General features: G+C 47.9%; 7 protein-coding genes across 7 annotated transcripts; 4 read left to right on the top strand and 3 right to left on the bottom strand.

Annotated features, from left to right (window-relative positions):
• Positions 1-297: 297 nt before the first annotated feature.
• On the top strand, positions 298-1,719 carry N7466_005932 (annexin; the record flags this gene model as incomplete). Its single annotated transcript, XM_057165329.1, has 2 exons — positions 298-319; positions 380-1,719. 2 exons carry the CDS (start codon positions 298-300, stop codon positions 1,717-1,719), a joined length of 1,362 nt encoding a protein of 453 aa, XP_057020928.1.
• A 1,095-nt stretch (positions 1,720-2,814) lies between these two features.
• N7466_005931 (60S ribosomal protein eL37) lies at positions 2,815-3,648 on the top strand (the record flags this gene model as incomplete). The annotated part of the gene is made up of 5 exons (XM_057165328.1): positions 2,815-2,877; positions 2,953-2,970; positions 3,051-3,113; positions 3,295-3,366; positions 3,509-3,648. Exons 2-5 carry the CDS (start codon positions 2,967-2,969, stop codon positions 3,646-3,648), a joined length of 279 nt encoding a protein of 92 aa, XP_057020927.1. The 5' UTR covers positions 2,815-2,877; positions 2,953-2,966.
• Positions 3,649-4,103: 455 nt separating this feature from the next.
• N7466_005930 (uncharacterized protein) lies at positions 4,104-5,363 on the bottom strand (the record flags this gene model as incomplete). Its single annotated transcript, XM_057165327.1, has 3 exons — positions 4,104-4,418; positions 4,482-4,946; positions 5,100-5,363. 3 exons carry the CDS (start codon positions 5,361-5,363, stop codon positions 4,104-4,106), a joined length of 1,044 nt encoding a protein of 347 aa, XP_057020926.1.
• Positions 5,364-6,371: 1,008 nt separating this feature from the next.
• N7466_005929 (putative C6 transcription factor (Gal4)) lies at positions 6,372-8,771 on the top strand (the record flags this gene model as incomplete). Its single annotated transcript, XM_057165326.1, has 7 exons — positions 6,372-6,404; positions 6,457-6,486; positions 6,552-6,646; positions 6,702-7,015; positions 7,071-7,750; positions 7,805-8,334; positions 8,387-8,771. The coding sequence occupies 7 exons, from the start codon at positions 6,372-6,374 to the stop codon at positions 8,769-8,771; spliced, it is 2,067 nt and encodes a 688-aa protein (XP_057020925.1).
• Positions 8,772-9,005: 234 nt separating this feature from the next.
• N7466_005928 (CIA30 family protein) lies at positions 9,006-9,888 on the bottom strand (the record flags this gene model as incomplete). Its single annotated transcript, XM_057165325.1, has 3 exons — positions 9,006-9,210; positions 9,285-9,740; positions 9,851-9,888. The coding sequence occupies 3 exons, from the start codon at positions 9,886-9,888 to the stop codon at positions 9,006-9,008; spliced, it is 699 nt and encodes a 232-aa protein (XP_057020924.1).
• Positions 9,889-10,651: 763 nt separating this feature from the next.
• N7466_005927 (uncharacterized protein) lies at positions 10,652-11,293 on the top strand (the record flags this gene model as incomplete). Its single annotated transcript, XM_057165324.1, has 2 exons — positions 10,652-10,901; positions 11,028-11,293. 2 exons carry the CDS (start codon positions 10,652-10,654, stop codon positions 11,291-11,293), a joined length of 516 nt encoding a protein of 171 aa, XP_057020923.1.
• An 801-nt stretch (positions 11,294-12,094) lies between these two features.
• On the bottom strand, positions 12,095-13,748 carry N7466_005926 (OTU family ubiquitin thioesterase; the record flags this gene model as incomplete). Its single annotated transcript, XM_057165323.1, has 7 exons — positions 12,095-12,176; positions 12,230-12,676; positions 12,731-13,002; positions 13,072-13,337; positions 13,387-13,450; positions 13,509-13,595; positions 13,659-13,748. 7 exons carry the CDS (start codon positions 13,746-13,748, stop codon positions 12,095-12,097), a joined length of 1,308 nt encoding a protein of 435 aa, XP_057020922.1.
• Positions 13,749-17,405: the final 3,657 nt, after the last annotated feature.

Raw genomic sequence — 17,405 nt, 5'->3', positions numbered from 1 at the left:
TCTGAAAAGATCTTCCAAAACAAAAACTCACACCTGGAAAGTCTCTGGAATACACACAAGTCTTTTTTTTTTCTTTTCAAAAATTCCCTCAAGAACCCTGGAACTTTTCAGCCCTGGAGAACGCCTTGGAATTGAGCACGCTAGAGTATTATTGGGAGGCTGCACAGCCACAATGACACAGAGCTAACACCCCATCCTACATAGTGCTTACTGCCTACTGCATGTGTATAAAGCTGTGGCTATCACTGCGGGGACTGACTACTTACTACTACTCTCTCATGCGCTAAGTTGCTAATCATGTCGTACAATCAGTCTCAACGTGAGTTCTGTCTGATAAACCAGGGCAACCCAAAAAACCACCTACTAACACCCTACCCAGAATCTGGACCCCCGCAATACGGTCAGGGCCAGCCTTTCCAGGCTCAGGGCTTCCAGCAGCATCCTCAGCCTCACTATGGCCAACAGCAGCAGTATCCTCCTCATCAACAGAATTTGCCTCAGCAGCCGTATCCGCCTCAACAGCAGTATCCACCTCAACAGCAGTATCCGCCTCAGCAGCAGTATCCGCCCCAGCAGCAGTATCCACCTCAGCAGCAGTATCCACCTCAACAGCAGTATCCGCCTCAACACCCCGGCGGCTATGCTGGTGGTTCAAGTGGCCCCCAGCAGGGTCACCCACAGCCTCAACAGGCCTCTTACGGGCAGCAGGGCCAATATCCTTTGCCCGGACCTGGTATGCCTCCTCATTCTTATGCACCGCAACCACAAATGCCATCCTTGGGTTATGATCCAAATGCAGTCGCAATGGGCGACTACGCGCGAGAAGCAGACTCTCTACGTAAAGCCATGAAAGGCTTTGGTACAGATGACAAGACGTTGATCATGGTTCTCGCACCACTGGATCCTCTGCAAATGGCCGCTGTGCGGGCAGCATACTCGAAGAGGCACCAGCGAGATCTTCACAAGGACATCCAGTCTGAGACGTCGGGACACTTCGAAGAAGGCCTCCTAGCTATTGTGGACGGTCCTTTGCAATATGACGCTGAGAGTGTACGCGATGCAGTCAAAGGTGCTGGCACCAAAGAATGGCTTCTAAACGATGTACTCTTGGGTCGGAGTAATGCGGATATACATGCGATCAGGACTGCATATCAGCACCAGTACCATCGCTCCCTTGCGGATGATGTCAAGGATGATCTATCGATGAAGACGGCAGATCTTTTCACTGCCGTCTTGCTGGGAAACAAGTGTGACGAATTTGCCCCGATCAACCACCAGGATATTGATTCGGACGCTCGTACTATACACGAGACCACAGCCGGCCGTGTAGTGAATGATGCCACTGAAGTCTGCGCTATATTTGCCCGCTCGTCGAATGCAGAACTTCGGGCGATCAGCCACGCCTTCCATGAGCGTTACTCTATCTCGCTCGAGAAACATCTTGAAAACTGCTTTTCGGGGCACTTGGAAGATGCTCTCGTTCATATTCTCCGCAGCGCGATTGATCCGGCAATGCGCGATGCTTGTCTCATACACTCCTGTATCGATGCCTCAAGTTCGCGTCTTGTTAGTCGTATTGTTCGTCTCCATTGGAATCGGGCTCATATGGATCAAGTGAAGCAGGCCTACCGACGGAAATTTGGAAAGGATCTTATTTCTCGTGTGCGAAGCGAGATGGACGGTGATTGTGAGCGTCTGCTCATTGCTTTGCTTCAGTAGTGCGTGTTAGGGCCCTTGTCGTTCTTCTGAGTGAATCAGTTTGTTTTTTTTTGGAAACCCGCTTATCTCCATTCTTACGATAATTAATATTAAACAAATGGCACATATTTGGTATTACTATGAATCTATTACGTACTGCAACCAATTCTGTATGCATGGGGTGGTTTCAAAGTCAAGTCGCAACGAAGTATCCATGGGACCACAACTGATGGACTTCGAAAATTAAAGAGTGCGGTACATACTTATGATGTACGCGCAGCGCGCATTTAAAGAGTTAACTCTAGGTCCTAGTAGCCCTGGAAGTATCCAGCCTTGAATTGTAATACTGCGTAGCACTTCATACTTAAAATTGGCAGAGAATGAGTGCAGGTACTCAGCACTTGAGATAGTAGGTATTGTACTCACAACTGTGCCTACTTTCATCTCTTGCTTTTTAAGCACCAATTAGGAAAATCATGTAACGAAAAAAACCGCAGTTGCCCGAGTAGTGAAGGTGGTAGTAGGTACGGAGAAGTGGATCGTGTACGGTCCACTGGGCCACGACCCACATCAGTTTCTGTTTGTATCTTCACCCAATAGAGTGCAAGCCATAACATGATCTTAGTACGCCGTAGTCATGAACTAAAAGGTATTTAGATGCCCAACAGTTCGTAATATGTCAATCTATACTACTGACCTTGATCGATACCGCGACAATAAGCTAGTACTATAGTAATAACGATTGTAGCCGAGAGTCCCAGGAATCATCCTCGTGCATTCAAAGTCACTAACATACGACTTCCCGCTTTTTAATTTGTAGAGTAAAGAGCTGACAAGTAACTAAAATGATCAACATCAAAAGGCCCTTCTGCCTGTTAGAATTTGATCATCTGGTTTGATGTGCGACCTGAAGTACTTGCCGGTTGTAGATTGCATTAAATCAACGATGACTAATGTAAGCCCAGGCCCACATATGTGGGAGTCACATGACGTACGATGTGCACGGACTATCTTATGTCATGCCATGCTGACTCACACTGGGGCTTGTACCCTACTTTACCCTAAAGGTCCCGTGATGTGCAGCCCACATCTCGCTTAGCCGGCCACTTCACCCAGCGGGAAGATTTGATACGCCTAGCGACGACGACACCGACAACAGCCCTCCAACGGAATCGCCAGGTACGTCCACATATTGTCCTTTGGCGAAGCAACTGTTCTCCTCGCTCCATTTACTAACGTTCGTTTCCATTACAGTTCCCTAATTCAAAATGAGTACGTCCCATGTCGAAACCTCGCACCGCGAATCTGAATCTCCGCAATCTCGAAATCGTCGAAACTAACAACCACAACAGCCAAGGGTACCTCGTCTTTCGGAAAGCGCCACAACAAGACGCACACTCTGTGCCGTCGTTGTGGTGAGTATTTACTCCTCCCTCAAAACTCGTCGACAATTCATTCCCCGGGCCCGAAGTCGCAAAATTCTCTTTACAACCAGTGATGGAGTTGAACGATGAAGGATACACCCAGGGGCTTGGATTGTCGGCTATTATAAACCAAGAATGATAGCTGACCGTTGATGTTTTCGCGACTTTCTAGGCCAGCGGTCCTTCCACATCCAGAAGTCGACCTGTGCCAACTGTGGTTACCCTGCCGCTAAGACCCGCAAGTGTACGCATGACCCCTCCTGAGCATCGGTGATATTGAAACGGATATTGGAGGAAGGGCATTGTCCCTAGATTTCGATGTCATGTTGCAACGATTATGGTCTTGAAACAAACCCGGCTTACGAACTTTTTTTTTCTTCCAACAGACAACTGGAGCGAGAAGGCCAAGCGCCGCAAGACCACCGGCTCCGGCCGCATGCGCTCCCTGCGCAACGTCCACCGCCGCTTCCTTAACGGCTTCCAGACTGGTGTCCCCAAGGGCTCCAAGGGTCCCGAGGCTCACTAAATTTCCCGTTGTCCGATTCGGCGTCGCGTTTTTCGTTCTCGGAGAGGCTGGAAAAGGAATGAGGGGTGATAACCTGGCATGACATGGCCTAGCATTACGAGATAGATTACTCGAAATGCAAACTGGCAATTCCGGAATATTAACGCTTTCCCGTGGAGTTGGTGTGTGTGATCTTCTATCCCGTCCTATAAAATTGAGGCGAGGAGACGGGAAAAATTACGTGGAATGTGTTTTGAGGAGAAGTGGCATAAAATTCAAGGAAAAACATGCATGAATTTCCTTTTTTCTTTCTCGTTTATGGCTGGCAAATATCCCCATGTCGTGACAGATACAAATGTGAAGATCTCTCTTCCTAACTTCTCCGGACTTCTTTTGCGGCAACAACCGTCTCCATTCTTCTTTACTAAACTATCTAGCATTGTTGCCTAGTTTTGGTCATTATCTGCAGTTTGATCTCAGGATTCTCCACGCCCAAAGACTGTGGTCCCGCCATCTCGCTGGATATAGTACAGCAGCTCCTTCTCGTCCAAGCCATTCGCACCAGAGCCCAATCCGCCACCTCGACTGATTCTCAACACCCCGCTCACGTCCCTCGCGGCTCCAGTCTCCAGGGTCCGGAGTTGCATGACCAAATCTGCCCTATGCGCCAACCCAATAGCAAAAGCTGCATGTTCCCCTTCCACCGGTGTAGCTCCCTGGTTTGCAGAGGCGGATGCATTGTGGATCAGCGGGGAATCAGCCGCAAGTGTCAGTACTGTAGAATGAACGGTCTATCGACGAATTAGCCGTTTTGAGTCTTTTATCAGATAAGAGTCAATCTGATGGAGACTCACCTGCTGTAGACCCGTGACCCACTCGCTCATTTCCGTAGCTCCGATCCCCATACTTGTGCCTGTGGCCGCGAGAAGGAAGTCCGGTTGGTCGATAATGAGTAGGACTTCTTCGCCTTCTTCATTGGTAGCCTTTAGTCTCTCGACGACGGCAATGATGTCCTTTTCCATGACATCTAAAGCTGCGGTGCCACGACCAGAGAAATGCAGTTTCTTAACAGCGCTCACTTCGGTTGGGCTTCGTGCCACATTCTCATTTCTGGGTGTTGGTACGGCGGAAGGCGGGCCTCTTCCTGGCACGGCACCAGGGGGTCCCCGAAGAGGAAGCGCTGTGCGTGCAGGAATACCTGCGTTGATGGGAGACGGACTAGAAGCAGTATTTGCTGTTTGTGGGGGGCAAAATAATTCAGATAACCCGTCCACAAAAGCAAATTCTTTCTTATCTGCCAATCGTGCGAGATCCAAGCCCTGTATAAGAAATTAATATCATCCATGCACACATGTATAAAATGACGTAGGGCTTCTGTTTGATAGAAATCAGACAGATATCATTTGTGATTCGTAGGCTAGCCTTGGAACCAAACAGACTGGCCATGATTTAGTAAAACGGCTCTCACTTACCAATCGCTTTGCTTCTGCTCTCCAGAATTCCCAACCCCGCAGGAAGCTCACAAGAACAACCTTCTTCTTCGCACTATCGTGCGATTCGCCAAAGCCTAAAGCGGCATTGGAGCTATTCGAGGCGCTGAGGGCTGAGTATAGGTATCTCAGGACTAGCCAATTGGATGTTGCGCCAAGAATTGAAGAGACCAGCGTCAAAGAAGACTCTGGTTGGGATGATAGATATGGGGTGAGGAGGGGCGGTAGTGGGGGTTGAGAGGGCATGGTGGCACCTCTATTTCCTTTCTGTCTTGAATCTCCGATATGATGCCCGACGGTACTATGTGAGATTCTTTGGTCGTATTTCTTGCTTCAGTATTTCATGCAAGCAAAGCCGGTTTTGAAAGTTGATGTTGATAAGTTATAACGGTGAGGAGGAAAAAAATGTATGACAGCTGTGATTGGCCCGCCGCATCCGCATCTGCATCCACGCCAAGCATATTCCAATGGACAGGCATCGAATCTACTGTCGAGATTTACTTGTTTTAAATATTTACAGCTTAGATATAATTGATAAATTATAGCAAAGGATCTATAAGGACTCTTTGGGCTCGTGGCTAATTGAAAACTTATTATCATCTCAAGATTGAAATTTTTTCACGTCGTTTTATACTTAAAAATGCATTAAAGGGTCTCCATGTAGTTGATACATATATACATTGGTAGATTTTCATGCATGTCTTGCTACGAATCATTTTTCTTACAAATTTCATCAAAATTTGCCCGGATTCTAACCTAAAGAGTCACAGAAGTCACGGAACATCAATTAAGAGGCATTCCCAACATTTTCAAGGTGAAAATTATTGACAACAACAAAAGTACTGGCCAGCAGAGTATCATGCCTCAGGCACCAACGGTATTTTTTTTTTGCGCATCACATGACCCATTTCCCCACCATCGAGGGGAGCAGTTGGATGCGGCATCTCATCCATCGTATCGCATAACTGTTCGGCCAAAGTGGATCGATGATTACTCTAGCGCCGATCGTAAGTTTCCCGCACGCGCAAATCGACATGTCACATTCCCTCACATACCCCGATGCTTGGCTTGGCTTTCCAGAGACATGCTATACTATTACCCCAAACCCCACGTCTGCTGCATAGCATGCTAGCTATCACGTCAAACCGACGATCCAGGATATAGCTAACTCACTACCAAGATGACTCGCTTGTTGTGTCATGATCAGAGCGCATTGGACACTAGATATTGGCAACCTGAATTGTCTTGATAAACATGGCTAGTACCCGTGATTCCCATTCATTCGCTGTATGTATCATGGTTCATTCCAAAGCTATACCGGAGACTGACGGATAGATAGTGCGATGAATGCCGGCTTCGGAAATCAAGAGTAAGCAATGCGAAGTAATTGTACTTCTTCATTCAGAAGAATGCATCACTTATTCAATCATATAGTGCTCAAAAGAGCGGCCGATCTGCGTGCAATGTCGGCAGCTGAACAAGGAATGCAAGTACAGTCCGAAAGTTTCCAGGAGCCCTCTGACTCGCCAGTATGATATTGTTCCCTCCCAGAAAACGATGGGAATACCAGTCTAACAAGCACAGACACTTGACATATGTCGAAGACCGGCTGCATGCATTTGAAACTGCGTTGAGCAGGCTGTTTCCCGGAGGAGATCTAGATGCAACCCTCCGCTCTCTATTGCAAAATCAAGATACCCCGAAAGCACCCTCATCTGTATCATCCTCAAGGCACTCAACCCCAGCAAGACCCGAAGCTGAACGGGACGAACCAGCCCCAGAAGCGCTACCACTGCAAGCCGATGGGTTTGACTGGGCAGAGAAAGAACTCACGCTTGGTGATTTGACAGATGGAATGGCTGCACTATCCATCAAGCCCGAAGGAGCTGGCTATTTTGGTACGCACCTAACAGAATTATCTTTCATTATGGTCAACTGATTTTCGATATTTAGGCGCCTCATCTAGTGTCGTGCCACTTAGAGCCCTCTTTGACCACGGATTTGATTTGAACATGCCCGTCCGCTCAGCGAGATCTGGAGGCATCCCGCTCAAAGCTCAGCTCTTAGAAAGTGCACCATCTGGCCTCATCGAACAAGCATTCATCGATGCGTATTTCCTCAATTATCACACCAGTTATCCATTCGTCCATGAACCCACATTCCGGGCCCAATTTAACGAGCCATCGTTACGCCCCCATGGAAATGCTTGGCAGATCCTTCTCAATACTATTCTAGCACTTGGTGCATGGAGTATTGGCGACGACAGCTCTGATCTTGATGTCACCTTCTACCAGGAAGCAAGGGGATTCCTACAGCAGGCATCCGTGTTTGAGACGGGAAACCTGACTCTTGTTCAAGCGCTATTGTTACTGAGTAACTATGCACAGAAACGAAACAAGCCCAATACTGGCTGGAACTACCTTGGTCTGGCCGTTCGAATGGCCATGAGTTTGGGACTTCACAAAGAGTTCCCTGGGTGGAAGATCAGTTTGCTTCAGCGCGAGATCCGCCGCAGATTGTGGTGGGGTGTCTTTATCTTCGATAGCGGTGCCGCCAAGACCTTTGGAAGACCAATATTGCTCCCAGAGGAGTGTGTGATGGATGCGAAGCAGGTCATGAATATCCATGATGATGTATGTGAAGCGTGAATCCTATAAACCAGAGCTTCGGAGCTAATTTTATTTCAGGAATTGACTCCAGCAACGACGTCACTACCCTGCGAATCTACCGGCCCAACACTCTACTCCGGCTTGATTGCGCAAGCCCGCTTTCATCTTCAAACAAACAGTGTTTATCAACGTTTGATTTCTAGCCCCAGTGTTACCCCAGAAGAAACATTGAACCTCCAGAAGCCCATGGAAGAGTGGTACAACAACTTACCTGCCTACCACCATTATCCTTTACAACCTCTTGCTGTGCACCCAACTCAACCTGATCCCGACAACCTCGCCCTCGTCCGCAACCGTCTATTGTGGCGAAACTGGAATCTTATCATCTTGATCTACCGTCCGATTGTGCTTCGTTGGGCAGCTCGACGCTGGGCACCGCATGGTGGTAGCTCAGATGGATCATCAACCAGTTCTGACGGAGGCACTGAAGATCCCTGCGAGACGGAATGTCGCGTGCGCTGCTTACAGAACGCGCGTCTGACTATCGCTTCGATTTCGGAGTACATGGACAGCCACATCTGCACAAGGATAGGCGCTTGGTACATGCTGTATGTTGTGTCATCTAAGTTATTATTAAAAACACTTTCTAACTTCTCGCAGTTACTTCCTCTTCCAAGCTGGCCTTATTCCCCTCGTCTTCCTTATGACCGATCCCTCTAACCCCGAAGCTCCAATTTGGCTCCAGGATATCGAAACGACCAAAGCCCTCCTAACACACCCGTCATTCGGCAACAACCGCTTCGCCTCACGATGCTCCGAAGTCATCGGCCGCCTCTTGGGACCGGCGAGCATGATGTCCAACCCACCCCCGAACACTCAACAACATCCTTACCAGCAGCCAGCCCAGGGCTTCATGCCATTTCCTGAACAGCTTTTCAATGAACAGGGCTTCCCGGGGAGCTTCTTCCAGCCAAACCAGATCGTTCCCAGTCCGGGAGCAATGGACTTTTCAGACTGGGTGCATTTTCCGACGCAGGAACAATAGTATTTTGCATAGCGTTTTGTGTACAGAAAGCCAGATTGGATACGATTTATGGTTGACGTTATCGCGAATCAATTCATGATCTAATCTTCATAACAACTTAGCACGCATGTAGTTATCTAGCCTCAAAATACACGATTCCAGAAGCAAACTATGCATGCCAGTAGCATCGACGCCTGTATAAATTCATTTTTGACCTAGAATATAGTAGTAGGTATTCAGACTAAACTTTTGCTCTCAAGACCGACGCCCAAAACAAGACGTCAACCACGCAAACCACCCAACCCGATCCAGTCCCCAAGCGACCTTCTCATCCAAAAACTCATCCTCGCCCCGGCCATCCTCCTCCTCCGCCTCCGGACAATCCAAATACCGCCCATTCCCCTTCGCCGCAATCGAAACAATCCCCAACTCAAACGGACCCTCCTGATCCCCAAAGAAACTAAAAAGAAAGAGTCAGCCTCATCCACCCTCATCCACCCTCAACCAAACCCCCCCAAAAAAGTATCCACATACCTCCTAACCATAATCCCAAACCTCTTAACATTCCCCAAATCCAACTCCCCCGCATCCCCCTTATCCCTCCCCCGATAAGTAGCCCTAAAAGCCGCCCACGGCACAAAAATCCTCGTCCGCGTAGCGCGGAAATCAAACTCCCAGCTCACAGAGCTCTGCTCCCGCCCATCCGGGCGGCGAGCCCGTATCTCATCCTTCAACGTGAGCGTGTAAAGCTTGTCATCAGCGTGGCGGGCATCGAGCACGAGCTCGATGCCGTCGTAGCTCGATAAGTCCCAGGTGCGGTCTTCGCCTGTTGTGCGTTGCGAGGCGAAGCCCGCGCCGCCGAGCGCGGTGATGTCGAGCGTGCCGTGGAAGAGGGCTGTGAGGGAGGAGGGCGAGCAGGTGAGGGTTGAGGTTGAGGCACCGCCGCGGACGCGGTCGTCTGAGGTGGTCCAGTCTGATTGGGTCCAGGCTCTGCGCACGGAGTGTAAGTTGGGGTTGGTAAGTGGCTGCTAGTACATGGTGTGGTGTGGTTTGGGTTTGTGGTTAGGTTCCGGGGCTGGGCTGGGCTGGGCTGGTCTTACCTGTTTCCGCCGAAGAGGGGGAGGTGCGTGGGCGCCATGGTGTGTATGTATTGTAGGTGTGGGTGTGGACTGGTGATGATCGCTGCTGATTTACTGGGGGCTTGTAATTGGGTTGTGTAGATGGGTTTTGCTGGGCCGAGGCGGTGGGGTTGCGGGGATGATGTCATGGGGTGTGGTATAGTTGGGCTGGGTATATTTGGGTTCCAAGGCTTAGTAGATGTGCCTTTTAAGTTACCATGCGATGCGATCCTGATGCATATGAGACTGGGCTACATGAGAGCTATACCTTCCTGCAATATCGGCTGTCTTATGACCTGTGCAGTCGATCTTTCATACTAGTACTAGTCATTTATGAATCGGATGCAAGCCATGGTATAATCTCCGTTCCATACAATCCTGCAGTTAGGATGTTAGCCCAAAGCAGGAATCATACCTAGGAGATTTGACTTAGTCGATAGAGGTGGCTACTCTGTTACAGACAAGCAAGGTACGACTAGACCTGCAAAAACAGCTATAAAAACCTTACAGAACAATCCACAAATTAAATCCACGAATGAGCCTCACTACGTCATCCCGAAGCCGAAATCTTGACTCCGAGAGAGGGTTCTACTACTTGGAATCTAGTACATACTGAATTCTGCTTTTTTTCCTTCTCCCTTTTCAAAAAAAATACTTGGAGCTTGCATTACCAGCTTGATTATATTCGCGATTTCACTGATCACCAATTCGAAGTCTAAAATTTGAACAAACAGAAACTTGATTCTCCACCGCACCGAATAAGGCACACGATCATCCATCCAAATGCCCACCAATCTCTCCATCCTCGTCTTCGTCGCCTCGCCACTCGATTACGCCAGATACAGGCACACGGCGCTATACTTTGAATTCGACTCTCCAGAAACGCAATATGCAAATGCGAAGAATCAGCATACACAGCCGGAACCACAAGAGAAAGACTATATCAAATCGTCTATGATGGAGGTGATAGGGTCGCCGGGATTCATGAGTTTCTTTGAGCGTAAGAATTGGGGAGTACCGGTCTCGTCTGCAAGTAAGATTCACTCACTTACTCACTCACTCGTCTTATTATTTGCCTTTACCTGCTCCTACTATACTTTACATACTTGGCTTGGCTTGGCTTAAACGAATATCAAACTGACTACAAACTCTAAAATAGATCTGGCTCGCGTGGTACCCGTGTCTAGACTCCCGGATACAATACCCATCTCGCGGCTCAGGTCTACGGTCTCTGAAACGAGTATACTGGATGGAGACGGGGACACGGATTGGAATAGTCAGAACTGGGTTGGTGATGCGTTAAGTCGACTTGTGACATGTGGGTATTTGGATGCGGGGGCACGGGATCGTGGGCTGGATGCGATGGTCGATGCGGTTATGGAGGCGGAGGATGAGGAGGTTTCTGTTGTTGCGGCGTCACACTGAACATTCTCTTCCCATGTTTGTAGATTGTTGATCGATCGATCATGTGTACTATACTATGTATTATTAGTTGTCCAGATTTTAGATGCCTTGCTTGCCTAGTACCCCGGTATATACGCCCTGGGTATGTTTTATGAAGTTTCCGTACAATTAAATTTGTCAGATTTCAAGAGTTGATATCTCACAAACACTCGAGGGAGGAGCTGGGATGTACTGTAAAATTCCCGTCGAGGGATCACTGTATACGATTTTTTAAATTTTAGTGAACGCAGGTAAATAATCAGACGGGTAGATGAATTTGATAAAGAGATTGATGATACCATAACAATCTGAGGAATAAGAGAAAGGGAAAAAAGAAAGCGAAGCCGAAGGAGAAAAGGGTAGGATAGAGATAAGGGATAAGCGCTTGGGCCATGCAACGCGTTGCACCACGCTAAGAAAACACTTGGAAGACACAAGGCACTAACTAGGAGACTGGAAATACTGAGAAAGCTGGAGACATCAAGAGACTGAGGCTAATTGTAGCCCGGGATTCGTTTCGTAGCGTTAAAATATCAATATGGGCCGCTCCGAGAGTGCTTGTTGAAACTTGAAGAAAATGACAGATCAAAGAACCCCGACATAAGATATTCAGGTGCGCAAGAGGAGTAAAGAGAAAGAGAGAAAGATAAACGGAAAAGGTATGCGCTAAGTCCTTTCTTGGACACAAAGCAATGACGGTGACCCGGCGGAAGTCTTCACATACCACAAGCCAGAGTGCCCATGGCGAGAAGGCTTGGTGTGATTGACTTTCCTCTTCACGGGTCACCGTCGATAATGTTCATTCGGGGCATAATGTATGGGTTCGAAGTCCGAGTTTTGAAAGTGGGCTTGGTTGTACGGCGAGCTACTGAAGAAGTTAATACGCATGCCCACTTATCATAGGAAGCCATTACTCACTTTTTGAAAGGTGTAGTCACCGGAAGCGAGTGACTCAGATTGGGTTTCATGACCAGGGGATTTAAGCGGATCTGGGGCCCATCGGTTGATCGACTGGGCAAAACAGTCATGGGAGGAGGTGCGGATGGCAGAGCAGGTGGAGGTGAAGAGACTGGAGGCATTGCATGGCTCTGCATAGGAGAGTGGTACATCTCCTGTGGGGGCGAGACTCGGTATGAACTGAGCGGAGGAGAGACGGACGGCATCGGGGAAATTTGAGCGCCCATACCGCCGAATGCCGGATCGGCCATAAGGTTTGGAATAGACATCAGGTGGGGGTTGACGTCGAAGGAGAGAGCGCCTTGGTCCCATGGAGAGTAATTGGACGTCATTCCGTACTGAAAGTTGACCACGGGCGCCATGTTGACGGTTGGGAGTTCGGCTCGGTAGAGGATATCATAGTGACCGCTGTAAATGTGGTTAGATGAGGGAATTGGTCAAATTATATGAACCAATACTTACGGTCGATACAGCAAGCGGATGGTGGCTTCACTGGGACGATTTGGGGATAGCTGGTGTGGCGTCACAGCATCACCCTCGCTTCGATCGAGATATAGGATCTCAACCCCAAATCCGGCCCCTTCAATGACACCATCGACCAGAGCTTGCAGGCCAACTTCATCAATCTCAGTCCGAACGGTTTCTATCCGCGTGGCGCAATATGAATCTAATGGCAAAGCCAAGAAAGCTTGGTATCTGTGCGGATTGAGTTTCATCCACGCGCTCGTTAACAACTATATCGGTTTTGAAGTTAGCTCAATGCAAGCCTCCGAAGCCGAAGATACCAAAAGTGGCAAACCTACCCGGAAGTGTGTGATGACCGCACTTGAGCTATAGTCCGCATTGAATGCATTGACCAGAAAGGTTTCATCATGTTCACCATTTTGAATAGCAGCCACGGTTTGTGCGAAGATATCCTCTGTGGCATCGACGAAAATTTCGTAAAGCTCTTCTTGCTGGCCGACCTGATCTAGAAGCGTACTGAGGGACTTGATTCTCGCTAGCTCTCGCTGCACACGCATGATGTCCCGAAGATTGAAAAGAGTTTCGAAATAACCGAAAGCCACCGCTGGGAGACGAGTCAACGGGTGGTCAAGTAAACGAGTTGAAGTACCTACCTCTCCAGCCACAATTCCCATCTCCTTTCATGATACGGCTCATGGGGTGGGTTATTGAAAGAGCCTGATATAATGGTCAGCTTATGAAATCTTTGGGATAAAGAATGAGTGGAGACACTCACATTCGTTTTTGTTGCAAAAGTCGGGTCTGCGTTGGCATATTCCATGGCAATGTTGTGACTTGATTGCTTGGTCGAGACGAGCGGTCCCTATGTGGATGGTTCGTCAACTTCTTGAAATGTTACGTGTTTGATATCCCAAGAGTATCTTACCTGAACATCGGGCTCAAACTCATTGGATAATTTTTGGAATCGCTCCATCTCATCGGCCGAGAGGGCATTCAGATTGGTGGAGTGACTCATTCTGGGGGCAGGAATAAAAGCAGGTCGGGAATGACCTTGGGGAGGAAGGAGTGTTCGTTGGGGAAGGGTGTTCTGGTAAAAGCTATTGGCCTTTTGTTTCTCCGGAAAAAAATGGTGAGGACCGAAGTGGTTCCAGGGAATTGTTGATACGGACATCGCATACGCTGAGAGAGGGGGGGGGGGGAAGTAGGTACTAGAAGATGATCAAGAGAATAGATGCTGAGAGTTCAGGTAGAAGTCGAGAATCTATATCTTCATATGAATGTCTGTGAGAAGGCGTTAGATAAGAGTTCAATTGTCAGGGACAGAGAAGCCGAGACCAGGCAAGTGACCGGGGAGGACAATTGCCGATGACGGGAACACGGACCTGGGTAGTTGACATCTCCTTGAAGATTTCCTAATTGGGAGACACGCGGCAGTGGTCTGTCGTTGTTTGTGTGACACTGCACAAAGTCCCGGAAGTTTGGGGCGAACTAAAACTATTGATCACTTAGCATGATGATCCAAAGATATATGGTTTCAACTCAAGATGTTTTCAGTGAGATGGAGGGCAGTGTGCCAGACTTCAAGGGCTTCTGATGATATGATTGGGTCGGTGACAATATAACAACGAAATATAGACAGTGTGATGAAAGGCCTAGATGGAAGTGGCCACGAACAAGAAAAACAGAACAGGTAAAAGCAGGACAATCTGGTGGGAAGAAGGTTTCCTCAATGATGTCAAGGGTAGGGTAGGAGGGTGTGTAGGACTCTGAAGTTCAAGGGCTTTTCCTCAAAAGAGCATTCCCGTGTTCTATGAGAGGGGGTCCTTTGGTTGAGAGCGGGCCGAGCTTGATGATCTTCCAGTCTTTTTATTCTTTGTTGGAGAGGGTGCACGAACCACACGACGCTCCACTTTCTCCGAGTAACAGGGAAGCGGCACCGGGATACGGGCACTCGCGACTGGATATGTTTTCCGAAGCGAACCGAACCAGCCACAAGAATGACCAGTGAGAAGGAAAGGGCGTGAAAAAAGAAAAGAGAAAAGAAAGAGCCAAAAGAAAAGAAAACTATACAAAAAAAACGAAACGAAACGGAACCCAAGGCAAGCGATAGGATGACGACCAGGGAAGGGGTAGCTCAGACCTTTTTTTTTTCTCACGATCAACTTGCACACGTGGATGATCTAATCATGGGGAAGTGTCGAATTTGATCTTGTTTTGGTTTTTCCCGAAGGAATGAGTGGCGAAGAGGGGGATGACGAAAGGGTTCAGGAAGTGTAAGAGGTGTAAGAAGTGTAAGAAGAGAGGTTTGTGGGTTGATTTTGTGTTTGGAGTTTGGAGTTTGGACTTTGGTGTTTGGCGTTTGGTGATTAGGTGTGGTTTTTGTTGTTTTGGTTTTAGCTCAAGCTTACAATTCCTTTCCAGATTGACGATCAGATGATTTTTCCGTATTTTCCCCTTGCAATCAGAAGAAAAAAAGACGGAAAAGAACCGAAAAGTGTTTGGTAAATTGGTAAATAAATGGGCTTTGGAAAAAAGGGTCGAGTGGGGGTGTTAAGGTGTAAGTAATTGAGGGGAAACAGAACCACAACCTTATCACCTTAAGATATGATGTATAGTAGTCTTCAAGTTTGAATAAGTCCTCCAAGAAGTAATCAATTAAAAGTCCCAAAGGTTAAACAGGTCAATAAGAAAAAAGGAAGGTAGAAAGAAAAAGAAAAAACGTCCCAAGGGATCTGGAGTGTGGCATAAGTATGAAGTAACGGTGCACCGTGCCCATGAAGCGGAATTGAAAGGCGGGAAATGGGCCAAAAGTGACAACACAACCGTACATGAGCAAACAACTTGCATGGCTTTTTTCGCCCTTTACCCTATTCGTTGAACTTGTGGAGAGTCATGAACCATGCGACAATAATCAAAAGTCCCGATCTCTAGCTTCAAAGAAAAGGTCCTTTGCTTCAAAAAACCCCCCAGTAGAAAAAAAAAAAAAAGAGAGAAAAAGGAATCTCTAAACCTGAAGCTCCAAGCGCGGAGTTTCGTAACGCCGTGGCAGTATAGTACGGAGAACATTACCATTCTACTCTGCCCAAACAAGCCCAATGATACAATACACCACAAAACACGAGTAACTAGTACCAGAACAAATGCATTGAAATATTGAAATACTTCGGCTCTATCTCGGACGAATCGGGATAGGGCGGCTTTATTCTATGCCATATCATAATTCATATAAATCATATCATAATTCATCATGTCAATAGTACCAAGTCAGATAGTACTTAGTATTTGATCCTTTTGGGGAAGGAACCGAGGTACGGAGCACTCGAGTACATGCAATCGATCTAGAAAAACAAAAAGGAAAAACCAAACCGTTTCTCCATAATTCTTCCCTACCGTTTACCCGATAAAGGCGGGGGGTTTTTTTACACCTGAATCATGAAATACCAGGAAATCGAGGTTTGTTTGATCGCGATTTCATCGTGATAGACCCGCCATGATTCGCGGGTGATCGAGCGCTCCATGCACCGGCAGTTCGGTCCCCGATGCACAGAGCGAGATGGTGTTGGTTTTTCGCCTTGGTCTTGGACCTCTCAATTCCCAGAATCACCTTCAAAATTCAATTTCCTAGCGACTTTGGCCCCTTTACCCTCCACCCCCCTAACCAACTTGCTTCCTGCCTCGTGTCTGGTCGCTTAGACCCTTGTATCACACCAATGACAAATAAATATCAAATAGATATTTTCCCACTGGCATAATATTCAACTTTTACTAGTACAGATCGGTTGGCTCGATCAGCCCGATCAGCATGGAGTATTTAACCAGACTAATCAAAAAAACATGTGAATTGTAGCTTACCCCCCCACCCACAAAAAAACCCACAAAAACCTATCTCCCCGTAATAACCTTGCAAGTACCTAGAACTTTCAATGTTTCGAGACGATAGATCAATCATACTTGGACCTTGGTATACCTCGTATGAGAGCTGCCACGGCCGGCTCTTTTTTCCTCCTTTCCTATTAGCATGGTTTGTCTTTTGACTTTGGTGTCGAAACAAGGTCTGATCTTGGGGGGGGGGCAATGCGAGCTTTTCCAACCTTCCCTATCACCCGACTCCGAGCTCGATTCGCAACTGATACGTCTGATAGGTGGAGTTTGTTTTGGCCATCGTAATCCCAACGGGGGCGTGCATGGATTTCCCAGCGGCCAGCGAGCTGTCTTGGACGCTACTTGATGCAAGCTAGAAGGTCCTGCACTGCGCCCCGGGTGATATAGGGCCTGGCTGGGGAGGTGCGTTGCGTTGCGTTGCGCTGAGGCTGGCTCCAATGCTTGCAGATGGGGTTCTTTTCCAGATGATTAGTAGATTGGTTTTTTTTTTCTTCTTTTGTCTCTCTTTCTCTTGCTCTGTTATGATCATGGATGGGCATGGCACTGTCAGGTCAGTGCGCTAGTGCGGGTGCCCGGGTGTATCTTCCCCCAGAATATCACGTTCGAAACATTGCAAGTCCCTGTCGGGCTTTGGTCTGCCATATCCCGGATTGTCGATCGAGCTTGGTGTCTTGGATTCTCATACATGTAGCATCCTCTGTTACATCAGTTTAAAGAAATTAGGAACAAGCTGTACCTGCTGCACTAGATCGAGTGCCTAAGCACATCCACGAACTCAAAGATAAGAGGG

This window comes from Penicillium verhagenii (genome assembly GCF_028828195.1).
Source record: "Penicillium verhagenii strain IBT 33310 chromosome Unknown utg000006l_segment0_segment0, whole genome shotgun sequence".
NCBI classification, from domain to species: domain Eukaryota; kingdom Fungi; phylum Ascomycota; class Eurotiomycetes; order Eurotiales; family Aspergillaceae; genus Penicillium; species Penicillium verhagenii.
This window is presented reverse-complemented; position numbering and strand designations above follow the sequence as displayed.